The sequence below is a fragment of the Anolis sagrei genome, chromosome 1 (genome assembly GCF_037176765.1).
Source record: "Anolis sagrei isolate rAnoSag1 chromosome 1, rAnoSag1.mat, whole genome shotgun sequence".
NCBI classification, from domain to species: domain Eukaryota; kingdom Metazoa; phylum Chordata; class Lepidosauria; order Squamata; family Dactyloidae; genus Anolis; species Anolis sagrei.
In genome coordinates, this window is record NC_090021.1 from 72,563,007 (window position 1) to 72,588,666 (window position 25,660).

The window sequence follows — 25,660 nt, forward strand, 5'->3', positions numbered from 1 at the left end:
TTGATCTCAAAGTCTCATCCTGCAGCAAGGGGTTTCTTGAATTAATCTCAGTAGCTTATTCTGAGCTATATCTGCAGCTACAAGTGATGATGGAAGAACTGAAGACCAGTGCAGCTCAGCAATATGAGGCAAGGACACTTATAATGCCGGACTGTCATAGACCTCTTTGGGCAGATTTTTGGAGCCATACAGCCCTTGGCTTAACCTGAGGACAGAAAGCTGGTGCCTGGAATTTTCCCACACCTGCCAGTAAAGTCACAATAATGAGCTATATGAGAGATTTCACAATAAATGACTGGTAGAATGCTGACCTTAAAATATAGGTTTTCAATGATCTGTGAAAATGTAGCTGTGCCTATTCCTGACATGCAGAAGAGGAAAGATTCTTCAGTAGGAGTCTCTTACTGAATAGGCCTATTTGTGTCACTGTCAAGGCAAAATTTGTACTTGGTGGACTGTAGTGATACATGCAGGAAACACACAAGGCTCCCAAGTTAAAGCAAAGATCTCAATTCAGAGAGAAAGAGAGAAGAAAATCTGAGTAGAATTCAGTTTTCTTCCCAAAAGTTTCTGTTCCTATTCTTCATTTCATTTCCATCTGCTTGAATAGATAAATATTACGATATGTAAAACATCTCTACATCTGGACCCAGATTTTTTAAATAAACGACTGCTAGAATAAAACCCAGCATATTTTTAAGCAGACTGAACCATTAAGGATCTTTTAGATTAATGTTTTACCATGATACCTTAAATTTTAAAATCTTTTTATCAACATGATCTTAGCTATATTTTATTTACATTGTAAGCTGCTTTGAGTTCCTTGTTGGGAAAAAGATGCAAAATAAATAAAATAACTGCAGGGTTGGTGGCTCCTAGGTCAATCTGAACAATGGATGTATTTTACTCCTGAGGAGCCATCCAAGGACCTGTACCTATCTGGAAATGTCAAGTCCTGCTGTGGCTTTTAAGGTGGTATCAAAATAAATGAACCACTATACCTTAGGCCACTATTTTCTCAGAGAATCCATCATGGCTCAGTGATCTGAATGTAGAACTAGAACTCGAATCCCCATTCAGCGATGGAAACTCACCTGACAAACTTGGGCAAACCAAATTTTCTCAGCCCAAGAGGAAAATCTCTGAATAGGTTATGCGAAGAAAAACCTGTAATATAATCCTCAAAAGTCTGAATACATTTGAAAGCACATAACAAAACAACATATTATTCTATTAAAAGGATAATAGGAGGGAGGAGGGAATAAAAGGAGGGAGGAGAGAAAAAAGGACTCTGGCAGCGCTTTTTAACTCACTGGCTTTTATTTCAGCACAAACTTTCGAGGAAATAAACTCAGTTCTTCAGATGCAGTGCAGGATAGCAACTTCCAAGCATTTGTGAATTTAGGGCAAGGGATATGATTTGCACCTGTCTAGATCCTATTGCATTCTATCCTACAACCAAAATTCTATATTATTTATATCTGATGCTTTAGTATCATTCGTTTTAGTATCATTCGGTTGCTTGCCTGTAACTGGTTCTTAAAGTGCTCATCTGAGAACCCACATAGTAGGATTCTCTGCATCTATACCAGGTATGGGCAAACTTCGGCTCTCCAGGTGTTCTGAACTTCAACTCTCACAATTATGGGAGTTGAACTACAAAATACCTGGAGGGCTGAAGTTTGCCCATGCCTGATCAATACAGACCATCTTCCCAAACTTCTAGAGCTAGATCTCTTTGGCTGAGGGCCCACCTTCCTCTGCAGCACACATGGTTAGTAGTTCCTACTCAGACCTCATCAGTTTCAAGTCCTCCAGAACGGCCAGTAACCAGGAAAACTGAGCATAGCAATAGAGGGAAGGTGGATGGGTTGTATCAGTTCACAAATGACCACTTGAAACACTTTTGTTTTGTAGTCTCTGTGTCTGAAACATAAAGACGATTAACAAACTAGACACATGGATTGAATATGAGAATATTTATGTGGTCACAGAAGCACATACAAGCCAAAGAAAGTAAATCTCTGGCCCAAACAAAAAATCTGTAGTGGTTTATAACGGTTTGTGGCTGAGCTTAAGGAGCTGGGCACGCTAGCCAAGAATGCAGATGAAAATTAAATTCTGTGTTAACTTTCTCAGCATATTCTAACAGTGAATGGATTTATTCTAGCTGTCAAGAAACAGAACATCTTTTGAGTGGTGTACATCCTGGAATGACTCTTCTTCAGACAATTTTGTCAAGATACGAGCTTATCAACATGGAAGTGAGTCGATTGGCAGAAGGGAAGGCTGTCATTTCCATGAAATTCATTTTAATTACCATACGTTCAACATTTTCACCTAGGGTTACACTTTCACCAATATTTTAAAAATAATTCTGTGCATGAAATAAATGTTGTCTACGTTGAACCATCAGAATGCAAAGGTGTCACTATTTCAGTCACCCAATGTGAACAATTTCGGATTGTGGTGTATTTAGGATTTTGACATTCCAGATAAGGAATGTTCAACCTGTACTGTCAATACATTTATTTATATTACTTTCCTGAAAAATAGGACAGAAAGTAACTTGAGTTATATAGACATTTCAATAGGCATCCCATGCCCCAGTTCTATCTGTTGATAATAAACCTTTGCTTTCTAGCAAATAATATTATTGGTTGCCTGGCGTATTGTTTCTTTTTCAGATCTTGCATGTTACTTTTAAGAAGGAGTGCAGTAATCTACTGAAACCCGTCATAATTGAGAAATTGGTAGAACGATTCCTTGGACTCAAGAGCATTACACTGTCAAGGTTAGGTTCTGGATGGCTTCATATGCCATTATGTTTTTCCTCACAGAAATAACTCTGAAAACCAGTGGTTCCCATCCTGTGGTCCATGGACCACCAGTGGTCCGCAGTAATGAAAATGTGGTCCATAGCCTCACCACTACTACACCGTTTCCTCGAAACCATGTGGCAACAAGAGCAACTGGCCTCGCGAAACCCTCTTATAGTGCTGAGGCAATGGGGATGTCGGGAGGGGAGAGACTGACAACCCATGAAAGACTACTACTACCACATCAGCTCTAGATTAAATATGGTTTTGTGTGGGCGAGCATTTGGTGACTGCTCATAAGCATATATTCTGTATCAGAAACTAGAACTAATGTGCTCTATCCAATGCAGTTTTATGAATCAACACCCCAAATAACCAAACCAAATCTAAAGTTGGCCAAAAGCCGATTCGTAACCCTTTTGGTACTAATGTTGGAGAGTGGTCCCTGGTCAAGTGGTCCCTGGTAAAAAAAAAAAGAAGTTGGGAGCCACTGCTGTAAACACTCCCTCCTCCCCAGCTATATTGTGTATAAAGTATAAACAAAAACAGATGTCATGAAGGAATAATTGTTCACTTGGCCCTAAATGTGTAAACTTTAAAGCATATTCCCCCGGTTTTTATACAACGTTGGAGGCACTCTGCTCAAACATAGAACCTATCAGTGTGACTACACAGAGGCTATAAGAAACAACGTATGACTATAATAAGAACACAAAAAGCATGAATTGTCTTTGTATTTTATTTAGTCCATGAAAATCTACCTTAAAAACAACATAGAAAATCAAAATATCAGTTAATCCGATACAATGGATTAGAAGAAACTGCAAAAGCTTGGAGTTGTGGCACAAGCTAACATTTGCAGCATTGTCTGAATATTCTGAGGCCAAAGCAATACACTGTAATAAAGCAGTATCTGTGTATGGAGACATGCTCCTTGCACCGTGAGAAAATTCTGTGGGTGCTTGTTTTGAAACAAGTCTGTTACAAGAAGGAATATTGGTTATTTGATTTGTGTCTGCATTGCTTCAAAAGGCCCTAGATCAAAACGTTTTAAAAAACAAAAACAAAGAAAGAACTAAGCACTTGTCCTCCAATTTCTAGCCAATAATAATTTACATTGTGATTACTAGGTTGTATTTAAATGACGTTTAGTTAACTTTACATATTTATTAACAGCCTTGGTGCTATAAAGATCACAACCAGGATTACATAGCCATGCCGTTCTTTGTTTATCATTACTATTATTTAGCTTGTTGCAGCTATTGTAATATGGCTTTCTGCACACGGATTACAGTTCATATAAATACCGATATGTCAGCAGTAGAACAGGGCTTTAAAATTCACATTTTATGGCTGCCAAATACAAAATAAACTTTCAGCTGGAGTCCACTAGGCCACAAAAAGGAATTGTATGGGGCACCTGTTAAGAGAGCAATTTAAAAGTGGTGAGTTACATACAAGCAGAGTCCATGAATCTGACAGATTTGTTATAAAACACATAACAGATTCATGAAAATCATACAAGGAGTGGATAGTAGGGCTGCCCTCTTGGCTGTTAGACATGATGGGCCTTGCCTGCAGAAGTTCAGATCTTAACTGTTGGCTACACCTGAACAAATGCAGACCTCTTCCCAAAAGGGTCCTGATGGCACAGCAACGCACATTCAGGACTCTCCTCCATAAAGGGCCATAAGATGACATTAAATGTCCATAGCCAGGGCCAACAATATGCCTAATGTTAGTGATGAAGCCAAGAGGCAAGGCTCCACTGCATATTACTAGTCTTGACACCTGCCTCAAGTGAGCAATGTGTGAAGTGAGCAATCTTAACATTTGGCAATCAGAACAAACTTTGCAGTTCATAGACAAAATCAGGAAGTTGCCTCTAGGAAGGAAGGAAGGAAGGAAGGGAGGAAGGAAGGAGGGAAGAAAAGAAAGAAAGAAAGAAAGAGCTTCCCTAAATCATTGTGGGACACACATATTCCTAAAACTTTTCACATTTTTACATTATAGACACACACATGAAATATTTCTAACTGATTCACAAACAAGTTCCTACCTGTGATCCCCCCCCCCCCCCAATGTTTTGGGCAGAAACAGACTAGACTACATTTTAACCTCCAAAATTTCTTAAGTTTCCAGCTTGTACTAAACACACTGAACTTTCTCACAAATTGATTCATACTATGATGGTAGGACTAGTGCTTGGAAGAAGACACATGCTAATTGTACACAGAGTGCTTTTCATGGAGACCTATTTGTTGTTGAGCAGCTCAAAAGTTGTAATAGAGAAGAGATTTTGTGGGCTACCCTTCAAGTGGAGCGAAAAAGTTACTAGTGTTGAGTTTTTTTCTACCCATCATGTCTTACAGGTCCCCAAAACCTGATCCTAATCAGAGTAAATTAAGCTTTCAACACTAGGTTGCACAAAATAGTTGGAGTAGTGAAGGTGGAGGCTACTTTGGGGAACCCTTGTAAGGAGATACTTAATGTTTCCAGATTTGCAATTGAAAGAATTGTTTTCTCTTTAAATCAGCCTAGAAATTGGGTGATGTGGAAGTAATAATTTGTCACTGCTGCTGCAGAGGGACAGAGGGGATGAGAAGATATATCCATCCTAATGGACACTAGGAGACATACATGGATATGTCCCCACCACTGAAGAGGTGCCAGCAGTGATAAGCACTCCGTGTCCGTGTGATAAGCACTATTTGGCCAATTAATCATTGGTGTATCCTCTTCCTACCTCCAGCTGTGATGCTTAGTAGTTTCTCATAAAGCAAAAAGATCACTTTCCTTCTGGTCTTATTACTATTCTGACTCTTGCCCTAATTCCCTAGCCTCACTGATCATTTTAAAAGCAGAAAAATATTCCTGCTTATTACTCTGACAACTCATTAAAAGAAAAAAAAAACCCTATAATTACACCAAAATAATTTAGTGACCTTTTGTAATGAAAATTCCAATTAACAATGGCATGGAAACAGTAGTTGTAGACATGTGTGAAGAAAATGGCTATTCTGTTTTCTTAGAAGCATGTAAATTTTTTTTTTTACATTTTTAAAATACAGCTTTATATGATAACATGAATTCACCTATTTCCTTGATGTTCAAAGAAACTCTGTTCCCAAACTGTTGTAATGTTCACAAATCAGGTACTTCATCACAGAACTGCACATTGTACTATGCTAATAAGGCTGCATTTTTATTATAGCTGCAATTAATTAGCAAAGGTGTTTCAGATATTATGCAATATGAGTTTAAGAAACTCACATCTCTTTTATATTTTATTTGAGAGAAGACAAATATTAGCCAAATGCTATCCAAAACAACCAAGTGTGAAAAGCAACCACTAGATGGTGCAATCACACCAGTGACATTTTTCTTTCATTACTTGCGATGCAGCCCCTAAAAGATGACATTCATTTGGCTCATTCACTTCATTTTCAAATAAATTACTATACAGGTAGGGCAAGAAAGTTGCTGGACCATGTGACAGGCTCAGCTGAATAGGTGTAGAGACAAAAAGTGCAATAGAACTTCACCCGCTAGACATACTTTGTGTCTAGAAGATCAAATACTAAATGTTTTGAACATTTCAAATTACTATTCAGTTATTTAGCATTTCAAGCTTGCCCAGTATTATGAACAATTTAAACTGGCTGTACTAAGAACTGCCATTTTATACTGGGAGTAACTTTGCTCAAGCCCCCCTAGTTCTCGTTTTGTTGAAAAAAATTAATTAAAAGTGCAAAGCTAAGTATAAGCTAAGTCTTTTATTAAAATCACTTTTCAGAAATCACAATTTACTAAATGTACATAGGCATAATGAAACACTCTTTCCTAACCAGGGGATAAAAATACAGAGCAGACATAATCCTTTGTTCATCAAACTTTTTTTTCCGTAAAGAACTCATTGTATGTAGGTATGTTCCGGGAACATACTAAAGTTTAATGGAATCATTTTATATTTTTCTTGACAGGTTAAAAGCAGCTCACCGTTTTGCCTAAGTTGTGATATCATTTCTTTAAATGAATTATATCTCAAGGCTGGTGAATAGTCTGATGTGGTCATTTATGTGTTTGGCTTTGTAAAACTTCTCCCATTCCTTCAGGTGACTAAGAAAAAAGGCTGTCTTTAAAACTGCACTCAAATACAGACTCAGGCAGGATTAAGGACCACTGGGTTGAATCTATCTTCTGTTCAGCTGATTTCTACTTAGAATGTTCTCAATCACAGAAGGAAGAGACAGATAACTTTGCAATTCCTCTTTCCCTAAAACACCCAGTGTTGTTCACTTTGATCTCTGGAATATACTTTGAGAGAGCACAAACGATGGTAGAAGAAGGAGAAAACTAACAAAGAGTACCCCCCCCCCCCCCCACAAGGAACCTTTACATCTATGGAAGGTGTAACCTGGATCCAACTAATTTTAACTATTCTGTATAAGCACACACCAATCTCTAATTGACTGTAGCCCAAGGGTTTCCAACACACATAGCAGAAGCAGCACCATTCTTACAGAACATGAAAAGAGATGACTATGTTGGCACCAGTTCTCCAATGACTTCTGGGCATAGTTTTTACGGAAATAAGGCCAAATACAGTATTAAGCACTGGTTATCACATCCATCCAGTGGACCCAATTCAAAGCACTTGTAAGAATATTAGTATTCATCTGTAGCTATTTGTCACTCACTCACAGTATTTTTCCTACAATTATAGGGCAAGAAAGGTGAGAAGATAGTTTTCTTTCTGTCCACATAGAGAGGAGGAAACATACATGAATATCAGATATTGCTTGAAGATATACATATAAATACACGGAGAATTACAATCCAGTTTTTGGAAGCACTGATAAAAAGAGGAAGCTTAAAAGACACCAACTTCTTTCCCAGCTTAAGTAATGGATGTAATTTTATCAATACATAACACTTCCTGCCTACTCACACCCATCCCCTTACTACCAAACAAAACAAAAAGTGAAAAGGAAGGAATGAAGTGTTGGGGATCAAAAGAAAAGGAGGTGACTCAAGCTCCTGATGGTACTTCAGGATTGTCAGGTGGCTTTCTCAGAAAAACACCAGGAAGCAGTGGTCTGTTCTCACTGATCAAATTCATTAGTCTTCAGCCAGTTCAGAGGAACCCATCCTCTTCTGATGCCTTCTTTGGGAACTAGTCCCTTCAAGCATAAGACATGGATTTCCATTCAACTGTGGAAAGAGAAGAAAAAAAATAACAAAAGATTTGCTTCTGAGCCTCTTAGCCAGAGTGACAGTGGCATTAAGTCATCATAAAGATGTATTGTAATCGCAAAATGAGCAAATCACCACAACTCCTCTTATACACATGACTTCAATATATAACATTTAAAAACTTTAATCCAAAATAAAAAGAAGCAACTGTGTATCTCCTTAATATTAACTTTTGTATACGAATATTTTAGGTGAAAATTATTGTAAATCATCTTGGGGAAAATGTGGGATATAAATTCAGCAAATAAGCAAGCCAGCAAATAAATAAATATTCCCAAATGGGCTCCTCCAGTTTAGAATTCCAAAGGACAAATCAAACTCCCTTAAAGATCAAACTAAATGGGATACCATTTCTACAATTAGAAAATGTGTGGATAATGCCCCTTTTAAAAGTAATATGGAAAGAGACACCAACATAGGTGCACTGGAGACAGAAGGTTTCAACATTTATCAGATTCATTTCAGTAAGGCCCTTTGAGAGGGCCCATGACCTTTTTGCAAGCAAACTAGACAAATGTGGGCTAGGCAATACTACTGTTAGGTGGGTCTGTAATTGGTTAAGCGACCAAACCCAAAGAGTGCTCACCAATGGTTCTCCTTTATCCTGGAAAGAAGTGACTAGCGGAGTGCCGCAGGGTTCAGTCCTGAGCCCAGTACTGTTCGACATCTTTATTAATTATTTAGATGAAGATTTACAGGCCATGTTTATCAAGTTTGCAGATGACGACACCAAATTAGGAGGGATACCTAATACTCCAGAGGACAGGATCAGAATTCAAAATGACCTTAACAGATTAGAAAGCTGGGACAAAACTAACAAAATGAATTTTAGCAAGGACAAATGTAAGATACTACACTTAAGCAGAAAAGATGAAATGTAAAGATACAGGATGGGTGATACCTGGGGCTTGACAACAGTTCATGTGAAAAAGGTCTTGGAGTCTTTGTGGACAAGTTTAACATGAGCCAAAAGTGTGATGCAGCAGCTAAAAAAAAACCAATGGGATTTTTGGCTGCATCAAAAGGAATATAGTGTCTAAATCAAGGGAAGTCATGGTGCCTCTCTATTCGGCTTTGGTTAGCCCTCACCTGGAAGCTGTATCCAATTCTGGGCACCACAATTTAAACAAAATATTGAGAAGCTGGAAGGTGTCCAGAGGAGGGCGACTAAAATGATCAAAGGTATGGACACCATGTCCTATGAGGAGTGTCTTAAAGAGTTGGGCATGTTTAGCCTGCAGAAGAGGAGGCTGAGAGGAGACATGATAGCCATGTATAAATATGTGAAAAGACATCATAAGGATGAGGGAGCAGGCTTGTTTTCTGCTGCACTTGAAACTAGGACTCGGAGCAATGGGTTCAAATTTCAGGAAAACAGATTCCACCTGCAGATTAGGAAGAACTTCCTGACCATGAGAGCTATTCAGCAGTGAAACTCTCTGCCTTTGAGTGTGGTGGAAGTTAATTCCTCGGAAGGGGTACTTTGATTGGGCTTTTCCTGTATGGCAGGGGTTGGACTAGATGGCCCATATGGTCTCTTCCAACTCTGTTATTCTATGATTCTATTATTCATTCCTTGCAGCGTAAGAAGTTTCTATTGGAAGAAATAGGAGTAAGCAGGTGGGAAAAACGAAGTCCTCTCAACCATGGCCATGAGGGTCCTGATAACATAAAAGTCATCCCACTGCTCTTTACTCTTTCTTTCTTTCTTTCTTTCTTTCTTTTTTTGGAAGACATACAACTGCTAATCGCTTGGATAATATCATGAAATTAGTATTTTACTGGTTAAGAAAAAAAAAACCCCTGAGGCCAAATGTATTTATTATCCTGTCTTTCTCCCAAACACAGAATTTAACATGGTCCTTTGGAGCAGTGTCAGGAGTGGGCATTCTGTGCTTATTATCATCCTTCACAACTGATGGCACAGAGTAGTTCAGGTTCACACCAAAATCTCAACACATTTTACTTCTCTTCTTACACTGAATATGTCATAAAACTGATGATTAATAGTGCTTCTAGCATATAAAACTGAGCATGTGGTCATGCTTCTGCCACCACCAAACTTCCCCTTGAGAAATCAGCTAGGACAATATTAAATTCCAAGTAGCACAGATATATTTCATAGTAAATAGAGTGCCTCTGGTAGGAACCTGAAAAACTATTGTAGCCAACTCATTTGTTTTTAATTTTGTCCCCAACATCAGAAATCAGTAGTTCAGATTTCGGCATATTTAACTTGAACTTCTCCCAATTTCAGGTTTGTCAGTACTTACAGAAACTTACAGGTGTAGTTCTTGAAAGCTAGTCATTGAATACACAGTACACAATTATCCTGCTGATAAAATGACTCTGAAAATAAACTCAGGAAGTAAACCATTGTCAATAAAATATGAAAATGAAGCAATACTTACATGAAACCTCAGGATTCTGTGAGCTCTAGTTTTAACTGTGGATTCTCAGGGGATGCACAGTCCTGGTTGTTTACATCAATCTCAGAGTGTATCTCCATAAATCCTGTTGATAAGCTGTGTTCTTCTTTCTTTTTCAGGGGCATTTGTTGCTGTATTAATTGTTCTTGGATCTGTCCCACATCCATGTCCTTGAACTTTGGTTGATCTGCTTCAAGTGACTCTTTGGGTGGATGTCCTGCGACAACACTTTCCAAGGAAGCTCTCTGAGATTGTGAGGGCAAAGATGTGTCCACTGCAGACTGACACTTCAGTTCCCCATTTTCTTTCTGCAAACTTTCTTCTTTGACAATCTCTTTCACAGCTTCACTCATAGATCCAGAGTCTTCCACTAGTGTTGTCAACGTGTGTGACTGTTCATCTTCCTGTGACAGGTGTTTTATTTCTTCAAGATCAGCAGCTGTCTTTCTGGTACTTGAACTTCTCCCAATTTCAGGTTTGTCAGTACTTACAGGCATTTCTTCTGTTGCTTTGATGGCTTCTTGTTTCTGTAAATCTCCCTGGATTTCAGAATTCTCTGCTTGCAATGAACATACTTCAGTCTGTTCAGATTGTGATGCTGGCTCTTCTGTTTTCTCCAATTTATCAACAGCATTCTGGATGATTTTCAGTACAATTTTTGTACTTTGAGACTCTATAGTTACAGACTGAACAACATCTTTTTCAAATTCTATGTGAGTTAAAGATGGGCTGCTTGCTGGAGATGCCACCTGTTTTTCAGCTTCTTGGCTAGTCTCAGGTTTTTGAAGCTTCGTTTCAGGGATGGAATCAAACCCACTTTTTGAGAGGAAATCATCTTTGGCAGAACTTGCTTCTGATGGAACTGGCTCTTCCACATCTGAACTTGTCTTCTCAGATCCTCTCTCAGTACCAGGAGCCCCATGTCCTAAGAGATCAAAGCTCACTTGCTGTATGACCTGGAATGCTGTTTCTTTTGTTGCTTCTAGTAAAGCTTGTGTGGTTTCAGCTGATTTTTCTGTAAGCGTAACTCTTTCTGTACTGCCTTGGTCTTCAAGGTCTGTTGCTGTTACCGTTACTGAAGATTTATGAGCTGCATAATTCTGCACTTCTGGAATGTTCATGGTGACAGCCTCCTGTTGCTCAGCAAAAATCTCTTGCTGTACTGGAGCTGCATGAAGTACATCCCCACCAGCAAGTTGAATGTTTTCTGATGATTTTTCTGTTTCCATCATTGGCATTTTATCCGACATTACTTGTCCTCTCTGACAACTATCTGAAACTTCTGTAGGCTCTGAAAGCGGACGGACTGTTTCCAAGAGCAATTTATCAGGACATGTATGAACTTGTACAGGAATCTCATTGATACTTGCTTCTATGTCATCTGCTAGAGTACTATCTCTTACATTTTCCAAAATGCCATCTGAGGCAAGACTCTTTAAATTTCCAGAGTCTGAGGTAAGAATGGCTCTATCTACTTCAGTGCTTCCAAGTTCATTTATTAGTGTTCTTACTGATTCTGTTTCAGCTGCTACTTCTTTTTTCACAGAATCCCCAGTTGCTTCAATTACCTTAAGGACCACGTCTTTTGAGTCTGAAAGGATGTCTTTCTTTTCACTCTGAATAGAGTCTTCTGATGCAGAGGTGTCCAATGATTTTAATATTTTTTCCTCTTTCATAGGAAGTGCAATGTTTTCTATCTGCATAGGGATATCAGTTACAGTTTCTTTGGTACTTTTTAATTTCATAACAGTGTTGTCCTTGAGGTCATTACTTTCTCTGGCTTCGGCTTCAATACTCTCTGTGATTTGTGATTCCAATTTAAGGCTGGCATCTTCTACAACAATTGGGGTTGGATCCACTTTGTCCTGAGTAGGTACTGAAACCTCCAATACCCCTTGTTGCTGAGTTGCACTTTGTTCTGTTGATACCTTTTCTAGGGCAAGAGCAGCATCTTCTCCTTCGTTCTTTAAATGTGCCTCAGAACTCTTTGATTCTAAGGAAATGGCAACACTTTTTGTCTCTCCCTGAATAGGAACCCCAGTCATTTCACTCGCCACAGATTCTTCCTCTGAGACACATGTTGTCAAATAAGCCACTGCATCTTTCACCACAGATTGAACTGTGGTGAAAGATTCCATCTCCACTTTTTGCATGATCTCATTTAGTTCTGACTGTTTTATGGGGGCTCCTGCTTCCACCATTTCTTCTGACTTTTTTTCACACACCTTTGCTTGTTTCTTCCCTGAAATGACCTCCAAATCAAGCTTTGCATCTGCCTTCTCTAGCAGGGGGCCTACATCTGTTTTATCTTGTTGGGTCTCAGCTTCTGCTTTTTCTATGGGTGCTTCAACTTCTGGTTCTGTGGAATGCCCTGTATCTTCTTTCACTGGAGGAACCCCCATTTCATTTTTTTTCTTGGCAGCGTCTGCATCTACTTTTTCTACAAGGAGCTCCATATCCATTCTTGTTGAGGGCAGTTCCTTCTTCAGATTTTCATCTGTACTCTTTGATGGAGTCAATATCGCTCCATCTAGCTTCACATCTCCTTTCTCTGTGGAAGAGTCCGCATCCACCTTTGAATCTACTTTCTCTGCACAGATTTCTGTTTCCACCCTTACACTTGTCTTCTCTGTAGGAACTTCGGCTTCATTTGCACCTTTCTTCTCTGTAACAACTTTCACATGCACCTTCACATCATCCTTTTCTGTACTGGCTGCTGTTTTTAACTGTTCAGCATGGGGCTCTAATTCCATCTTCTCTTTGAGTATTTCTGATTTCACTTCAGGTGTTGCTGGGAGCATTTCTTTTTCCACCTTTTCTGCATCTGATTCTACAGCCATCTCTTCTGGACAGAGATGTGCTTCTGTTTCTTTTATGTGTTCCTCAACACCTGCTTTTTCTGTGATTGACTCTGTTTTTGTCTTCTCTATGGGAAGATCTACATCCATCTTTAGTTCTGAATTTTCTGCCAGTTCTTCTGTTCCTCCACTCAGTATCTGGCACATATCCTCCACTTTTTCTACATGGCCATTTGTTTCCACTTTCTGCATACTGTCCTTAGCCTGTATAATCTTCTCGTCATCCATCTTACTTTCACATATCTCTTTTTCCACTATTTCTGCATGGATCTGTGTCTTTAAATTATGCTCGGGTTTCACATCTTCTAAAGATATCTTAGTTTCTAATTCTTGCAGTTGGCCCTCAGGATCTATTTTCTGTATACCGGTCTCAATTTCCACATTTTCGACAGAGGCCTCATTTTCTTTGTTCTGAATGCTAGCCTCAACTCCAACTTCCTTTGTGCTTTCTGTTCCTAAGCCAAGTACAGCAGCTTTGACCATACCCATATCACTAACTTTGCTTTCATCATCCTGCACTGGAACATCAATGATCTTGCTCTGGATGGGTGCCTCAGGTACAACTGTTTCAGCGAGTGGAGGCTGTATTAGAAATTCAGAGTCTTTTATTTCATTCTGTTCAAGAGACTTTTTAACGTCAACTTCAGGTGTTTCTATATGTTCTGCATCCAATACAGGTGTGACATTTGCCACCTCTTCTTGCTTCTGAGAGAAGCTAAGCTTGCCTTCACATGTTCCTTTTTGTAATTCTTGCACTTTTGAAATATCTTCTGTAGCCTTACTTTGCACTACTTCTTCCAAAGGCACTTTAATTTCCTCTGCTGAACATACACTATCACCTTTTTTTAATTGTTCCAGTTGCTTTCCAGCTATGTCTTCAATTGTTGCTTTTGGCTTCTCTTCAGGTGTTACTGTAACAATAACAAAATCTTCTTCTTCTTCTTCTGATTTAACTTCAGTTGCTTTGTCTTCAGCAATTTTTCTAGGTTTTTCTAATGTTTCTTCTTTAGTCTTTGAATGATGACACTCATCAATTTGATTCAAAGTTTTTATTTCGTCTGAATCTTTTTTCACTTCAACATTCATTTCATGATTCTTCTCCAACACTTCCTTCAAACCACTTTCTTTAATTTCAACTTGCTTTTGACCACTTTCTATGCCTTCAATAATCTGGATATCAGTCCATTCAGATTCGTCAGTCAATTCTGTTCCTTCGAAGGCAACGGTAATTTCAGTTTTCTGTACTAATGCTGGCTGAATTATTACTTCAGAAGTGGTTTTACTAATCACTTCTGTTCCCTCAGACATTTTAACTCTTTCAGCAACTTCTTGAAGAATTTCCTGTGTTTGTTTACTCAACTCTAGGTTTTTCTGACTTTCTTCTACTTCCTGCACAGGTGTCGCTATTTCTGTTGTATCAGGAGACTCAGATAGCCTTGAAACGGCTGAAACCATTTCAGTTGTCTCTTCAGCACAGGACACTTCAAGTCCTTCTTCAACACCTGAAGCTTCTTCTCGAGCTGTGACTGCTTCTGAGGTTAATTCCAATTCACTGATAATAGTGTCACCACTAATGTCCTTTTTAATTTCTGGCTTAAGTTTAGTGACTGCCACAGTTTCTTCAGCAGTTTTAGTTTGCTCAGCTTGTTTTCCTTCATCTTCATCTGTACATTTGACAGTATCTGTAACAGCAGCTGATATCCATGATGGTGACCTTTCTTCAATACTAGTAACTGCTCTTTCCCCTTCTACTACTGTAACAGTAACTGCATGAACTAGACCTTCACTGGACTGCTCAGTTACTAAAGCATCTTCTGGCTTTTCTGTTTTCTGGTCTGAAACTTTCACAGTTGCATCCTCTTGATTTGTCTTTTGCGCTTCAAATTTCTCTCGTTCGGCAGCTTCATATTCTGATAAAGGAACAACAGCTGGAATATCAGAGTCCTCCTCATTGGTTTCAGCAATTCCTTCACCAGTTCCCTGAATGGGTGTGTGTTCTGGTATTCCATCTGACTTTTTCTTTCTACGGCTAGGCATTAATTTTTTAAATGACACCCAGGATTCTTCTTTTCCGGACTCTCCATCTGAAGTAGAGTACTCTAAGCTTTGAGCTACAGCAGAGTCTTCATTTCTTTCTTCTATCTTTATTTTAGATTTTCTTCTTGCAGTTACTAATCTTTTAAAGGATTCCCATGTGGAAACTCCTTCACCTTCAGATGGGCTTCCAGCTAGTTCTGGTGAGGAACCTCCTTGTCCTTGATCACTTTCCTGTGAGCTTGTAAAAGTTATGTCTCCAGTTGTCTCTTTCTGTGGTACAGTTTCATCTGTTTTTTGTCCTTCTTCAGCTAGTCTTTGTCCTACTTCTTCATCAGAAGATGATGATTTTCTGGTTCTTTTTTTAGATGACCCTACACAAATCAATGCTTCCCAGGATACAGAAGTATCAACTTTTTTCTTGGGTTCATCTGTGCTTTTTTCTAATTTCTGTTCCTCACCATTTTCTTTAACATCTTCCTGTTCTTCACAAGGTGCACTTTCAGTTGAAGACAGAGTAGCACTTTTCCCCTTATCTGGCTCTTCTTCTTTGTCACTTTCTGAAAGCCTTCTGATTCGTTTTTTGGGAGTCACCATTTTTTTAAAAGAAGCCCAAGCTGTAATACTTTCTCTTCTTTTCTCAATATTTGGGATAGAAACGTCTTCAGTTTCTGTGACTTGTGATGTCTCTGCACCTTTTTCTATAGATTCCATTGCTTCTTCAGGGGAAGAAGCAGAGCTTTCTGCCCTGGGATCTTCTGGGCTCTCTGCAGAATCAGAGAATTGTTGTGTTTGTTCTGCTGCTTCACCTGACTTGGTCTCTTCTTTTTTTCCTTTCTGTTTCTTTACTGACAGCTTCTTTAAACCAGAACTTGAAAAAAGCTTCTTTAATGGGCTGCCTTGCATCTTGGCTCTTTCTTGAGATGAAATCAATTCAACTCCATTTGTGATAGCTTCTGGAGGTTTAGAACTTACAACACTTGGTTCTGTTTGCTTTAGCTGTTCATTCACAGTTTCAGGCACAGTTTCTTTGTCTTTTAGCTGTTCATCAGTGTTTTGACTTCTTTGGATCTCAGCATCTGATTCAACTGATTGTTCAAGGACCAGTTGTTCTTTTTGAATTGTTTTTGGTTCATCCTTTTCCACAATAGTACTAAGATCAACATTAGCTTCTGCAGGTTTTTCAACATCAATTTCTGTTGAAAGAGGTGGTTTTGGTTCAGATTTGCCTTCTTCAAAAGTTTCAGCTTGTTCCGTATGTTGTTCTGTTATAATTATAGTAGTTTGATCAGACTGATCCATTTTTTCTTCATTTTCTGAAAGATGTGTTGGTTCAATTTTTTCCTCAGATGATTCTGGAGTGCTTTTTATAACTATGAGACTTTCTTGCCCTGGATCTGGTGTTTCCTCTATGGCCAGGTCACGTTTCCCGTTCAAATTTGTCTCTAATTTTTCATCTACTTCTTCAACAGACTCCTGCTTTGATAACTGTTCATGAGGAATTGTGATTTCTTTCTGATGTGTTTCTGCTGTTACATCTTTCATTTCCTTGCCTTCCTTTTCTTCTCTGTTTTCTTCTACTTTCTTATCACTGGCTTCTATGGACGTATCTGCGTGGGCTTCTTCCAATTCTTCTTTGATAGCCTCTTCTTCTTTGGTTACTTCTCTTTCTTGTTCTTGCTTTTCTTTCTCAAGAACCTGTTGTTCCTCTTCTTTAGATTTCCTAAAGCTTGTTCTCTTCCTAAAGCCAGCCCAACCCTGAGTAAAGAACTTTCTAAAAGGCGATGATGTTTCACTAGTCAAAGGGCTGGTTGGAGACTCTGGAGACTTGCTCTCATCGTTTTTCATTTCTGCATCCTGGCTTCCTGCTTCAATAGAGCTTTCCGTTTCTTTTTCAAGAGAAGGTTCTTCTTTCATTTTATCAGTCTGAGTTTCTTGTTCAGTCTTTTCTATAGAGCAAGGTACCTCTGTTTGTGCTGCTTCCTCCATTGTTTCTTTCTTAACTTCTTTATGATCACCAGATCCATCTGATGCCACGTCTGTATCATCCACTTTTACATTCAACAACTGAACAGGCTCTACTTTCTCAGTCTTGTCCTTTCTAACCGTAAACTTGAAACCAACTAACTTAAAGACTTTTTTAAATCCAACATCATTTGATGGAGATTCACCAGGTTGTTCCTGTTCTTCTCCTTCTTCTACTGATGGAGATTGTTTATCAGCATCTTGTACATCCTTCTGATCATCATTTTCATTTGTATTGTTAGTTGATTCTGGTGGTCTGGCCTCCATATTTTCAAGAGACTCCTCTTTCAGAATTACGTTTGCAGTTTCCCTTTGTCCAACTGTAAAATATTAAAAAATGATAAGGTATTAGGCTTTGCATTATATATAATTCTACAGTAATGCACACTTATTCAGAATTTACCTTCATATTAAAAACAATGTATGCTTTTTTAATTAAATTGTGGTCATAATTAATATGTTTTTAAGAATACATTATTTATTTATTTATTTCATGTCAAAAGCATTTTATAAATAAATTAGTATAAAACTGATAAAATAGAAGGAACGAAAACAGCTAAATAATTTTATAGCAAAGCCATGCAACAGTGACCATATTGTCTGTAGCTTGAAGCAGTTCTTCAAGATTCCATGATTAAAGTTATAATAAATACTGGAATCTGCTTTGTTTGTGTGACTCAGGAATGAGTAAAAGACATGCCTCATTTAGAACAAACAATTTTACTTATTTTGATATTTAAATAAATACAATCCTAAAACCAAGAATTTCTGGACCATTCATTCTAAAATAAAATTATTTCATGTTAATGATATCCTTGTCAAATAGGCAAAACTCAGTATTTTCATAGAAATGAAATGATTGACTGAGGACTCTTCTACAATGACCATATAATGCAGTTCAAAACCAAATTCAGGCTATGGTGGCCACAAAACACACATTGGCATTGTGTACTACAAGGCACATTTAAGGGATAAAGAGCACAATAAAAAGTCCCAGAAAAGCCTGAATTCAACCAGAAAATATGCTGCAGTAGACACCAATGTATTACAAATTCAGAGCACAATTGGCCTCACAGAACATATCCAGGATCAAAAAAGTCAGGACATCAGGAATTAGTTAAATAGTTAAACAGGTGGGAGGAGGGGGGGTGGCATACTTGTATCATGTATATCTTTAAATGTTTTTCTTTCTCATTTTCTGCATGCCATTAATTCACTTAATCAAAACTTATTTTTTTAAAAAAAATTAAAAAGGAATTAGTTAAATAGAGAATGGTTAATGAAAAAAATGCAGCCAAAAGATTTTTTTAAAAATCCCTCTCTACATTTTAATATAGAAATTCTAGTTGCACGTGGTTTTTGATTCTCTACTTCCAAGAATTTGAGAAATGAACGTTTTGTTTTGTAAAATCAAAAAGTCATAACAGTAATGGAGATTCAAGCTAGGACTAGAATCTATAAACTCTTTGACACCAGAATGAAGTGAGCTCCAATATTTGGAAAGTAGACAAACGCTACCAGGTTCATCCCAAACTTCATTTCAGTTTCTCTGATCTCCTGAAACATATATGCATTTAACATGGACATCTGCAGTGGACTAGAAAGCCATTATGCATTTTTCCCCTCAGGCCTGAACCCTGAGCTGTCACAATTTGATGATGAAAAGGACAATCAATCTGTTTGTGCCCACATGCTCCTCTTAAAATTTACTGACATCAGCCTTATTGTATGGCCATCAAGGTGAGGTGATAATGTTGCATAATTACAGCAGAGCCAGAAGCAAAGTGGTATTTCTAGGGAATATATTATGACTACACAGAAAAGGATGTAAATATTCTAATTCAATTCCAGTCTTATTCCAATTCATTTCTAGTCAGAAAAAAAGAGTGAAATAAAAGGCAGAAATTTTCACTTTCCTCAAAGCTCTTCCCTTTTCAGTCACTAGATATTACACATTCCAAGTTATAAATGTTGTTTTATGTGAATATCAAACCTCTTATCTTAATAATACTATTAATGTTGTTGGTGTTAACATTTTAAATGTTTGTTCTTCAGTCAAAAGGCTCTCAAGCCTATCTACACTGACCATTTATTTCAGCTTCAAACCGGTATGGAAGAAATTGGTTTCACTGTGTAGCTGATTGCAGAAGAAATCCTGGAAACCTGGTGATTACACAGACCACATTTAGGGATTGCTTTAGGATTATCTTTTGTGGGAGTTTGTTGTCTGGCCTTCACAGTTTGAAGCTAGTTTTGAACTGCATTAAATGGTCAGTGTAGATGGGGCCTTAGTTGACCACAAGCTGAGCAAGAGTCAACACTATGATGCAGCAGCTTAAAAAGCCAATACAAGCAGTTCCTGAGTTGCAAACAATAACTCTGAATATGTTCTGATGGATTTTTATCTGAATTTTTTTAGGGCTCTTTGTGTTTATTTCTGTTTTAAATTTTGTATATTTCTATATTTTAAATTCTGTGCTAATGCTTTTCTGTCAAGCTACCTTTAGTCGATTACTATTAAATATAATAATAGTAATAATACAAACATCCATCTTACAAACAACTCATAGTTAAGAACAAGGGTGAGACAACAGGAGTGAGAGAAATCTGCCCTCGGAAGGGAAATTCACTCCTGGAAGAGTTATCATGGGGGGAAAGGCGTCTCATAGAATCAAACCGACATTTTCTTCACCAATCCTTGTTTACACAGCAAGCCAACATTTCCAAAATTAAATTATCACACAGGGACAGAAAGTGATGTGAAATCTTCTAAACGGGCACAGACAGCAAAACAAACACCACTGGGCTGTTAACCGTTTCCTATGCTATCCAAAGCTAGCTTACCTAGCTCTACACAGACACAAACACACACACATTTGGCTAGAGTTACACTTAACAACAACAACAACAACAAAGTATTGGAGCACAATACTCCTGACCTCACAATCGTGGGGGGGGGGGGGGGGGGAACCAAGCATGGATCATCCATGTTGCAATCCCAGGTGACAGCAGGATTGAAGAGAAACAACTGGAAAAGTTTACACGATATGAGGATTGAAAGACAGAACTGCAAAGACTCTGGCACAAGCCAGTAAAGGTGGTTCCAGTGGTGATTAGTACACTGGGTGCCTTGCCTAAAGACCTTGGCCTGCACTTACAAACAATCAGTGTTCACAAAATCAGCATCTGTCAGCTGCAAAAGGCAACCCTACTTGGATCTTCACACATTATTTGCTGATACATCACACAATCCTAGACACTTGGGAAGTGTCAAAGGTGTAATCAAATACAAAAGCCAGCATAGTGATCTAGTTGTGTGTGAAATAATAATAATAATAATAATAATAATAATAATAATAATAATAATGTGTTTATTTATACCCCACCACCATCTCCCAGAAGGACTTGGTGGCAGCTTACAGAAACACATACAAGTGCCATAACACATAAAAATAGAGGTAAAACTACATCACATATTAAACAAAGAAAACACAAGTTAATGTAAAAACAACACATTATGAAAAAAACCCTCCAATTTAAAAATCAATAAAACACAACACAAAGTGCCATAAAAACGAATAATGCAGCATCCCAGCCGCAGACCAATTCAACCATTATAGTGCTAATGACAATATTAGACTGTTTGGTCCTTAGATTTGCAGATGTCTTAATCATTTCCAAAGGCCTGCCTGAACAGCCACTTAAAAATGTACCTGTATTGTCAAAGGCTTTCATGGCTGGAATCACTGGGTTGTTGTAGGTTTTTTGGGTTGTTGCAGGTTTGTTTTTACATTGAATTTGTGCGTAAGGTACATTTTTGGGTTGTTGGAGGGGTTTTTTTTGGCTGTGTGGCCATGTTCTAGAAGCATTCTCTCCTGACATTTCGCCTGCATCTGTGGCAGGCATCCCAAGAGGTTGCGAGGACCTCCCAATCTCTGAGGATTCCTGCCATAGATGCAGGCGAAACATGAGGAGAGAGTGCTTCTGGAACATGGCCATACAGCCCAGAAAACTCACAACAACCCAAAAATGTACCTTACGCACAAATTCAACTTAAGAACAAACCTACAGAAGCTATCTTGCTTGTAACTTGGGGGCTGCCTGTACAGTGAAAAGGAGAAGGGAATAAGAGATTGGGTTGTTGTAGGTTTTTTGTCCATGTTCTAGAGGCATTCTCTCCTGACGCTTCACCTGCATCTATGGCAAGCATCCTCAGAGGCAGCGAGGTCTGTTGGAACTAGGAAAAGGGGTTTATATATCTGTGGAATGACCAGGGTGGGACAAAGGACTCTTGTCTGCTGGAGCTAGGTGTGAATGTTTCAAATGACCACCTTGATTAGCATTTGATGGCCTGGCAGTGCCTGGGGCAAGCTTTTGTTGAGAGGTGATTAGATGTCCCAGATTGGCCATCAAACGCCTCTAGAACAGGGGTCCTCAAACTTTTTAAACAGAGGGCCAGGTCACAGTCTGTCAAACTGTTGGAGGGCCGGATTATAATTTGAAAAAAAAATGAATTAATTCCTATGCACACTGCACATATCTTATTTGTAGTGCAAAAAACACTTAAAACAATACAATAATTAAAATGAAGAACATTTTTAATAAATATAAACTTTTAAGTGTTTCAATGGAAAGTGTGGGCCTGCTTTTGGCTGATGAGAAAGGATTGTTGTTGTTGTTGTTGTTGTTGTTGTTGTTGTGTGCGCTTTCAAGTCAATCCAGACTTAGGTTGACCCTGAGCGAGGGCCAGGTAAATGACCTTGGAGGGCCTCATCCGGCCCCCGGGCCTTAGTTTGAGGACCCCTGCTCTAGAACATGGCCATATAGCCCGAAAAAACCTACAACAACCCAGTGATTCCGGCCATGAAAGCCTTCGACAATACATTGAATAAGAGATTTCTAGTTGGGAATGATGGAGGGAGAATCATAGAATCATAGAGTTGGAAGAGACCACATGGGCCATCCAGTCCAACCTCCTGCCAAGAAGCAGGAAAATTGCATTCAAAGCACCCCGACAGATGGCCATTCAGTCTCTGTTTAAAAGCCTCCAAAGAAGGAGCCTCCACCACACTCCGGGGCAGAGAGTTCCACTGCTGAACGGCTCCCACAGTCAGGATGTTCTTCCTAATGTTCAGATGAAATCTCCTTTCTTGTAGTTTGAAGCCACTGTTCCGGATAAGAAAGAAAAGAGGATAAGAAAGAAAAGGAAGGCCCTAACATAAAAGGGAAGAGAAGACGAGAGAGAAATGAAACAGGAGACAGAGGAGAACACAGAGGAGAGAAAGAAGCTGAGAGAGAAATGAATCAGGAAAGATTTCATCCACACTGACGATTTAAAAGGAGAAGAATCCTTCTTTGTATTTAGCAGCAGCCCCAGGAGTGGCTCTGGGTTCTCCTCCCTGCATGGGAAAAAGGACAAGATGACGCCTCTCCTTCCATGGACTGAAAGAAGACTACCAGGATGGCCTTTTCTGGGCCTTACCTTAGAGGGGGCCTCACATCCACTGTACCCAGCTCGACCAGGAATTACAAAATGTTTTCTCCACCTCAGCACTACTTCTTCCCTTGACACACACAGACCAGGATCAGTCCCTGGGCCTTTCCATCAGGCCCATCAGGAAACAGCTAAAGGAAGACAAGGACCTGTTCTGGGGAAGGCTGGGGAAAAATGGCCCTCCTTTCCCACCTCCCTCTACAGGAATGGGGAAGGACTTTGTTGCAAGCCTTTCAGCAAAGCAAAGCAAAGGAAACAGCCCTACCTGGAGAACGTAAAAGGAGGACGAAAAGACACCGAATGGTCCTTGGGAGCAGATGACTCGGTGACAGGCTAACCGTTTGTAAGAGTTTTGCGGCTAACTCTGTAGTGATTTCTTTTCTGACTACCTGTCCCCTGCCACATGTTGCTGTGGCCCAGCCCATGTATATGTGTTGTGTGTGTGTGTGTGTGTGTATGTTAGTGTATTTGTGTATATATGTGTGTTTGTGTATAGAAGAAGAAGAAGAAGAAGAAGAAGAAGAAGAACAACAACAACAACAACAACAACAACAACAACAACAATTTTATTTTTCTATCCCACCTCCATCTCCCCGAAGAGACTCGGGGTGGCTTACATGGGGCCAAGCCCAGGGAACATACAATTAAAAGCAAAGCAATAACAAAATACAATTGTGTGTATATATATGTGTTTGTGTATAGAAGGAGGAGGAGGAGGAGGAGGAGGAGGAGGAGGAGGAGGAGGAGGAGGAGAAGAAGAAGAAGAAGAAGAAGAAGAAGAAGAAGAAGAACAACAACAACAACAACAACAACAACAACTTCTTTATTTTTCTACCCCACCTCCATCTCCCCGAAGGGACTCAGGGCGTCTTACATGGAGCCAAGCCCAGGGAACATGCAATTAAAAGCAAAGCAATAACAAAATACAATTTTAAAAGCATAAAACAACATAACAATAGTAGACAAGCAACAAAAGAAGTAATTTGAAAAGGGGGGAAGGAGGCCAATATACGGGTTGATTAAAGAGTAATTGGATTCAATAAGATCGATGAAAATGTATAATAGCATAGGAAATATAAAAACAGAGCAATTTAAAAGGATCAGAAACAATTCAGTTTGACTTACAAAATCTGAATAGTAATATAATATAGGAAATTCAGCTTGAATGATAATTAGGTCATGATACAAGTCGTATGTCATGGGGTATATATGTGGTTTTGTGCATGCGTTTTAATGTATTTTTTGTTTTTTGGCTTTTTAAGTCTCTTCTGCTGTGTTTTTCAGTGTTTTCATGAGTGATGGTCACTTGTTGGCCTGATAGGTGTGTTGTGTCCAAATTTGGTGTCAATTTGTCCAGTGGTTTTTGAGTTATGTTAATCCCACAAACGAACATTACATTTTTATTTATATAGATGAAAGCCATGTGACTAGGCCCAGCTTTCATGACTCTCAAGGATATGAGGCAAAGGTGATATATACAGTAGACTCTTAGTTAATGGGAACTCGTTCAACTTGACCTCTCAAACAACAGGCAAAAAACATGATTCATTGTGTTGTCGAAGGCTTTCATAGCTGGAATCACTGGGTTGCTGTGAGTTTTCCAGACTGTTTTTTCCATGTTCCTGAAGCATTTTTGCCTGATTTTTCACCCACATCTATGGCAGGCATCCTCAGAGGTTGTGAGGTCCTGAGATGGTTTTTAAGCAACTTTTAATGTGAATATAAGTGATTTAAATGTTAGTATATATTTATGCTTTTATGTCCCGGCATTGAATGTTTGCCGTATATATACTATGCTCCGCCCTGAGTCCCCCTGCAGGGTGAGAAGGGCAGAATATAAATGTTTTAAATAAATAAATTGGAAACTAGACAAGGTAAGGTTTATATATCTGCTGCGAGAAATAACTCTTGTCTGTTGGAGGCAAGTGTGAATGTTGCAAGTGTGAATGTTGCTGCAAAGGATTTCCCTAGTCAGGAATCAGCTAGACCTTGAAGCTGCAAGGCTTTACAATGCTAATCAAGGTGATTAATTGCAACTTTCACACTTGCCTCAAGAGTTCTTTCTCCCACCCTGGAGCTTCAACAGATATATAAACCCCACTTGCCTAGTTTCCAACACATCCTCAATCCTGGAGGATGCCTGCCACAGTTGCGGGCAAAACGTCAGGAAAGAATGCTTCTGGAACATAGCCATACAACCCAGAAAATTCACAGCAACCCAAACTGAATCACTTCAAAAAAAAAAAAAAAAGCTCTTTTTAATAATACAGCAAAACAGTAGAACAATGGCCCCGCCTGCACTGCCATATATTTCAGTTTGAAACTGCATTGTATGGTCATGTGTAGAGCAGGCATCAGCAAACTTTGGCCCTCCAGGTGTTTTGGACTTCAACTCCTACAATTCCTAACAGCCGGTAGGCTGTTAAGGAATTGTGGGAGTTGAAATCCAAAACACCCGGAAGGCCAAAGTTTGCCCATGCTTGGTGTAGACTCATATAATGCAACTGAATTGCATTGTATGACTCTATACTGGGCATATAATGCAGTTTCAATCAGCAGTGTAGATGTGGCCCATGTTACAATAAACTACGTTTCTCTTTTATTTGTCCTAAAAAAAATTAATATATTTTTATTGATATTTTGCTTTGTGAGGGGATTTATATAATTAATGCATGCATGTTGTCTATAATCACATTTCTCTACACCCTTCCATTATCCTCCACCTCCTTCATTCAATATTGTCCA

At 38.9% G+C, this 25,660-nt stretch overlaps 1 protein-coding gene across 3 annotated transcripts in view; it reads right to left on the reverse strand.

Annotated features, from left to right (window-relative positions):
• Window positions 1–3,544: 3,544 nt before the first annotated feature.
• AKAP12 (A-kinase anchoring protein 12) overlaps window positions 3,545–25,660 on the reverse strand; it is an 82,872-nt gene continuing 60,756 nt past the window's right edge. For all 3 annotated transcript variants that reach the window (XM_060753561.2, XM_067466018.1, XM_060753562.2), the window contains 2 exons: window positions 10,487–17,741; window positions 3,545–8,033 (listed from right to left, as the gene is read on the reverse strand). In XM_060753561.2, coding sequence (XP_060609544.2) covers window positions 10,495–17,741 — 7,247 coding nt within the window. In that variant the 3' untranslated portion in view covers window positions 3,545–8,033; window positions 10,487–10,494. The remainder of the gene's footprint in view (window positions 8,034–10,486; window positions 17,742–25,660) is intronic.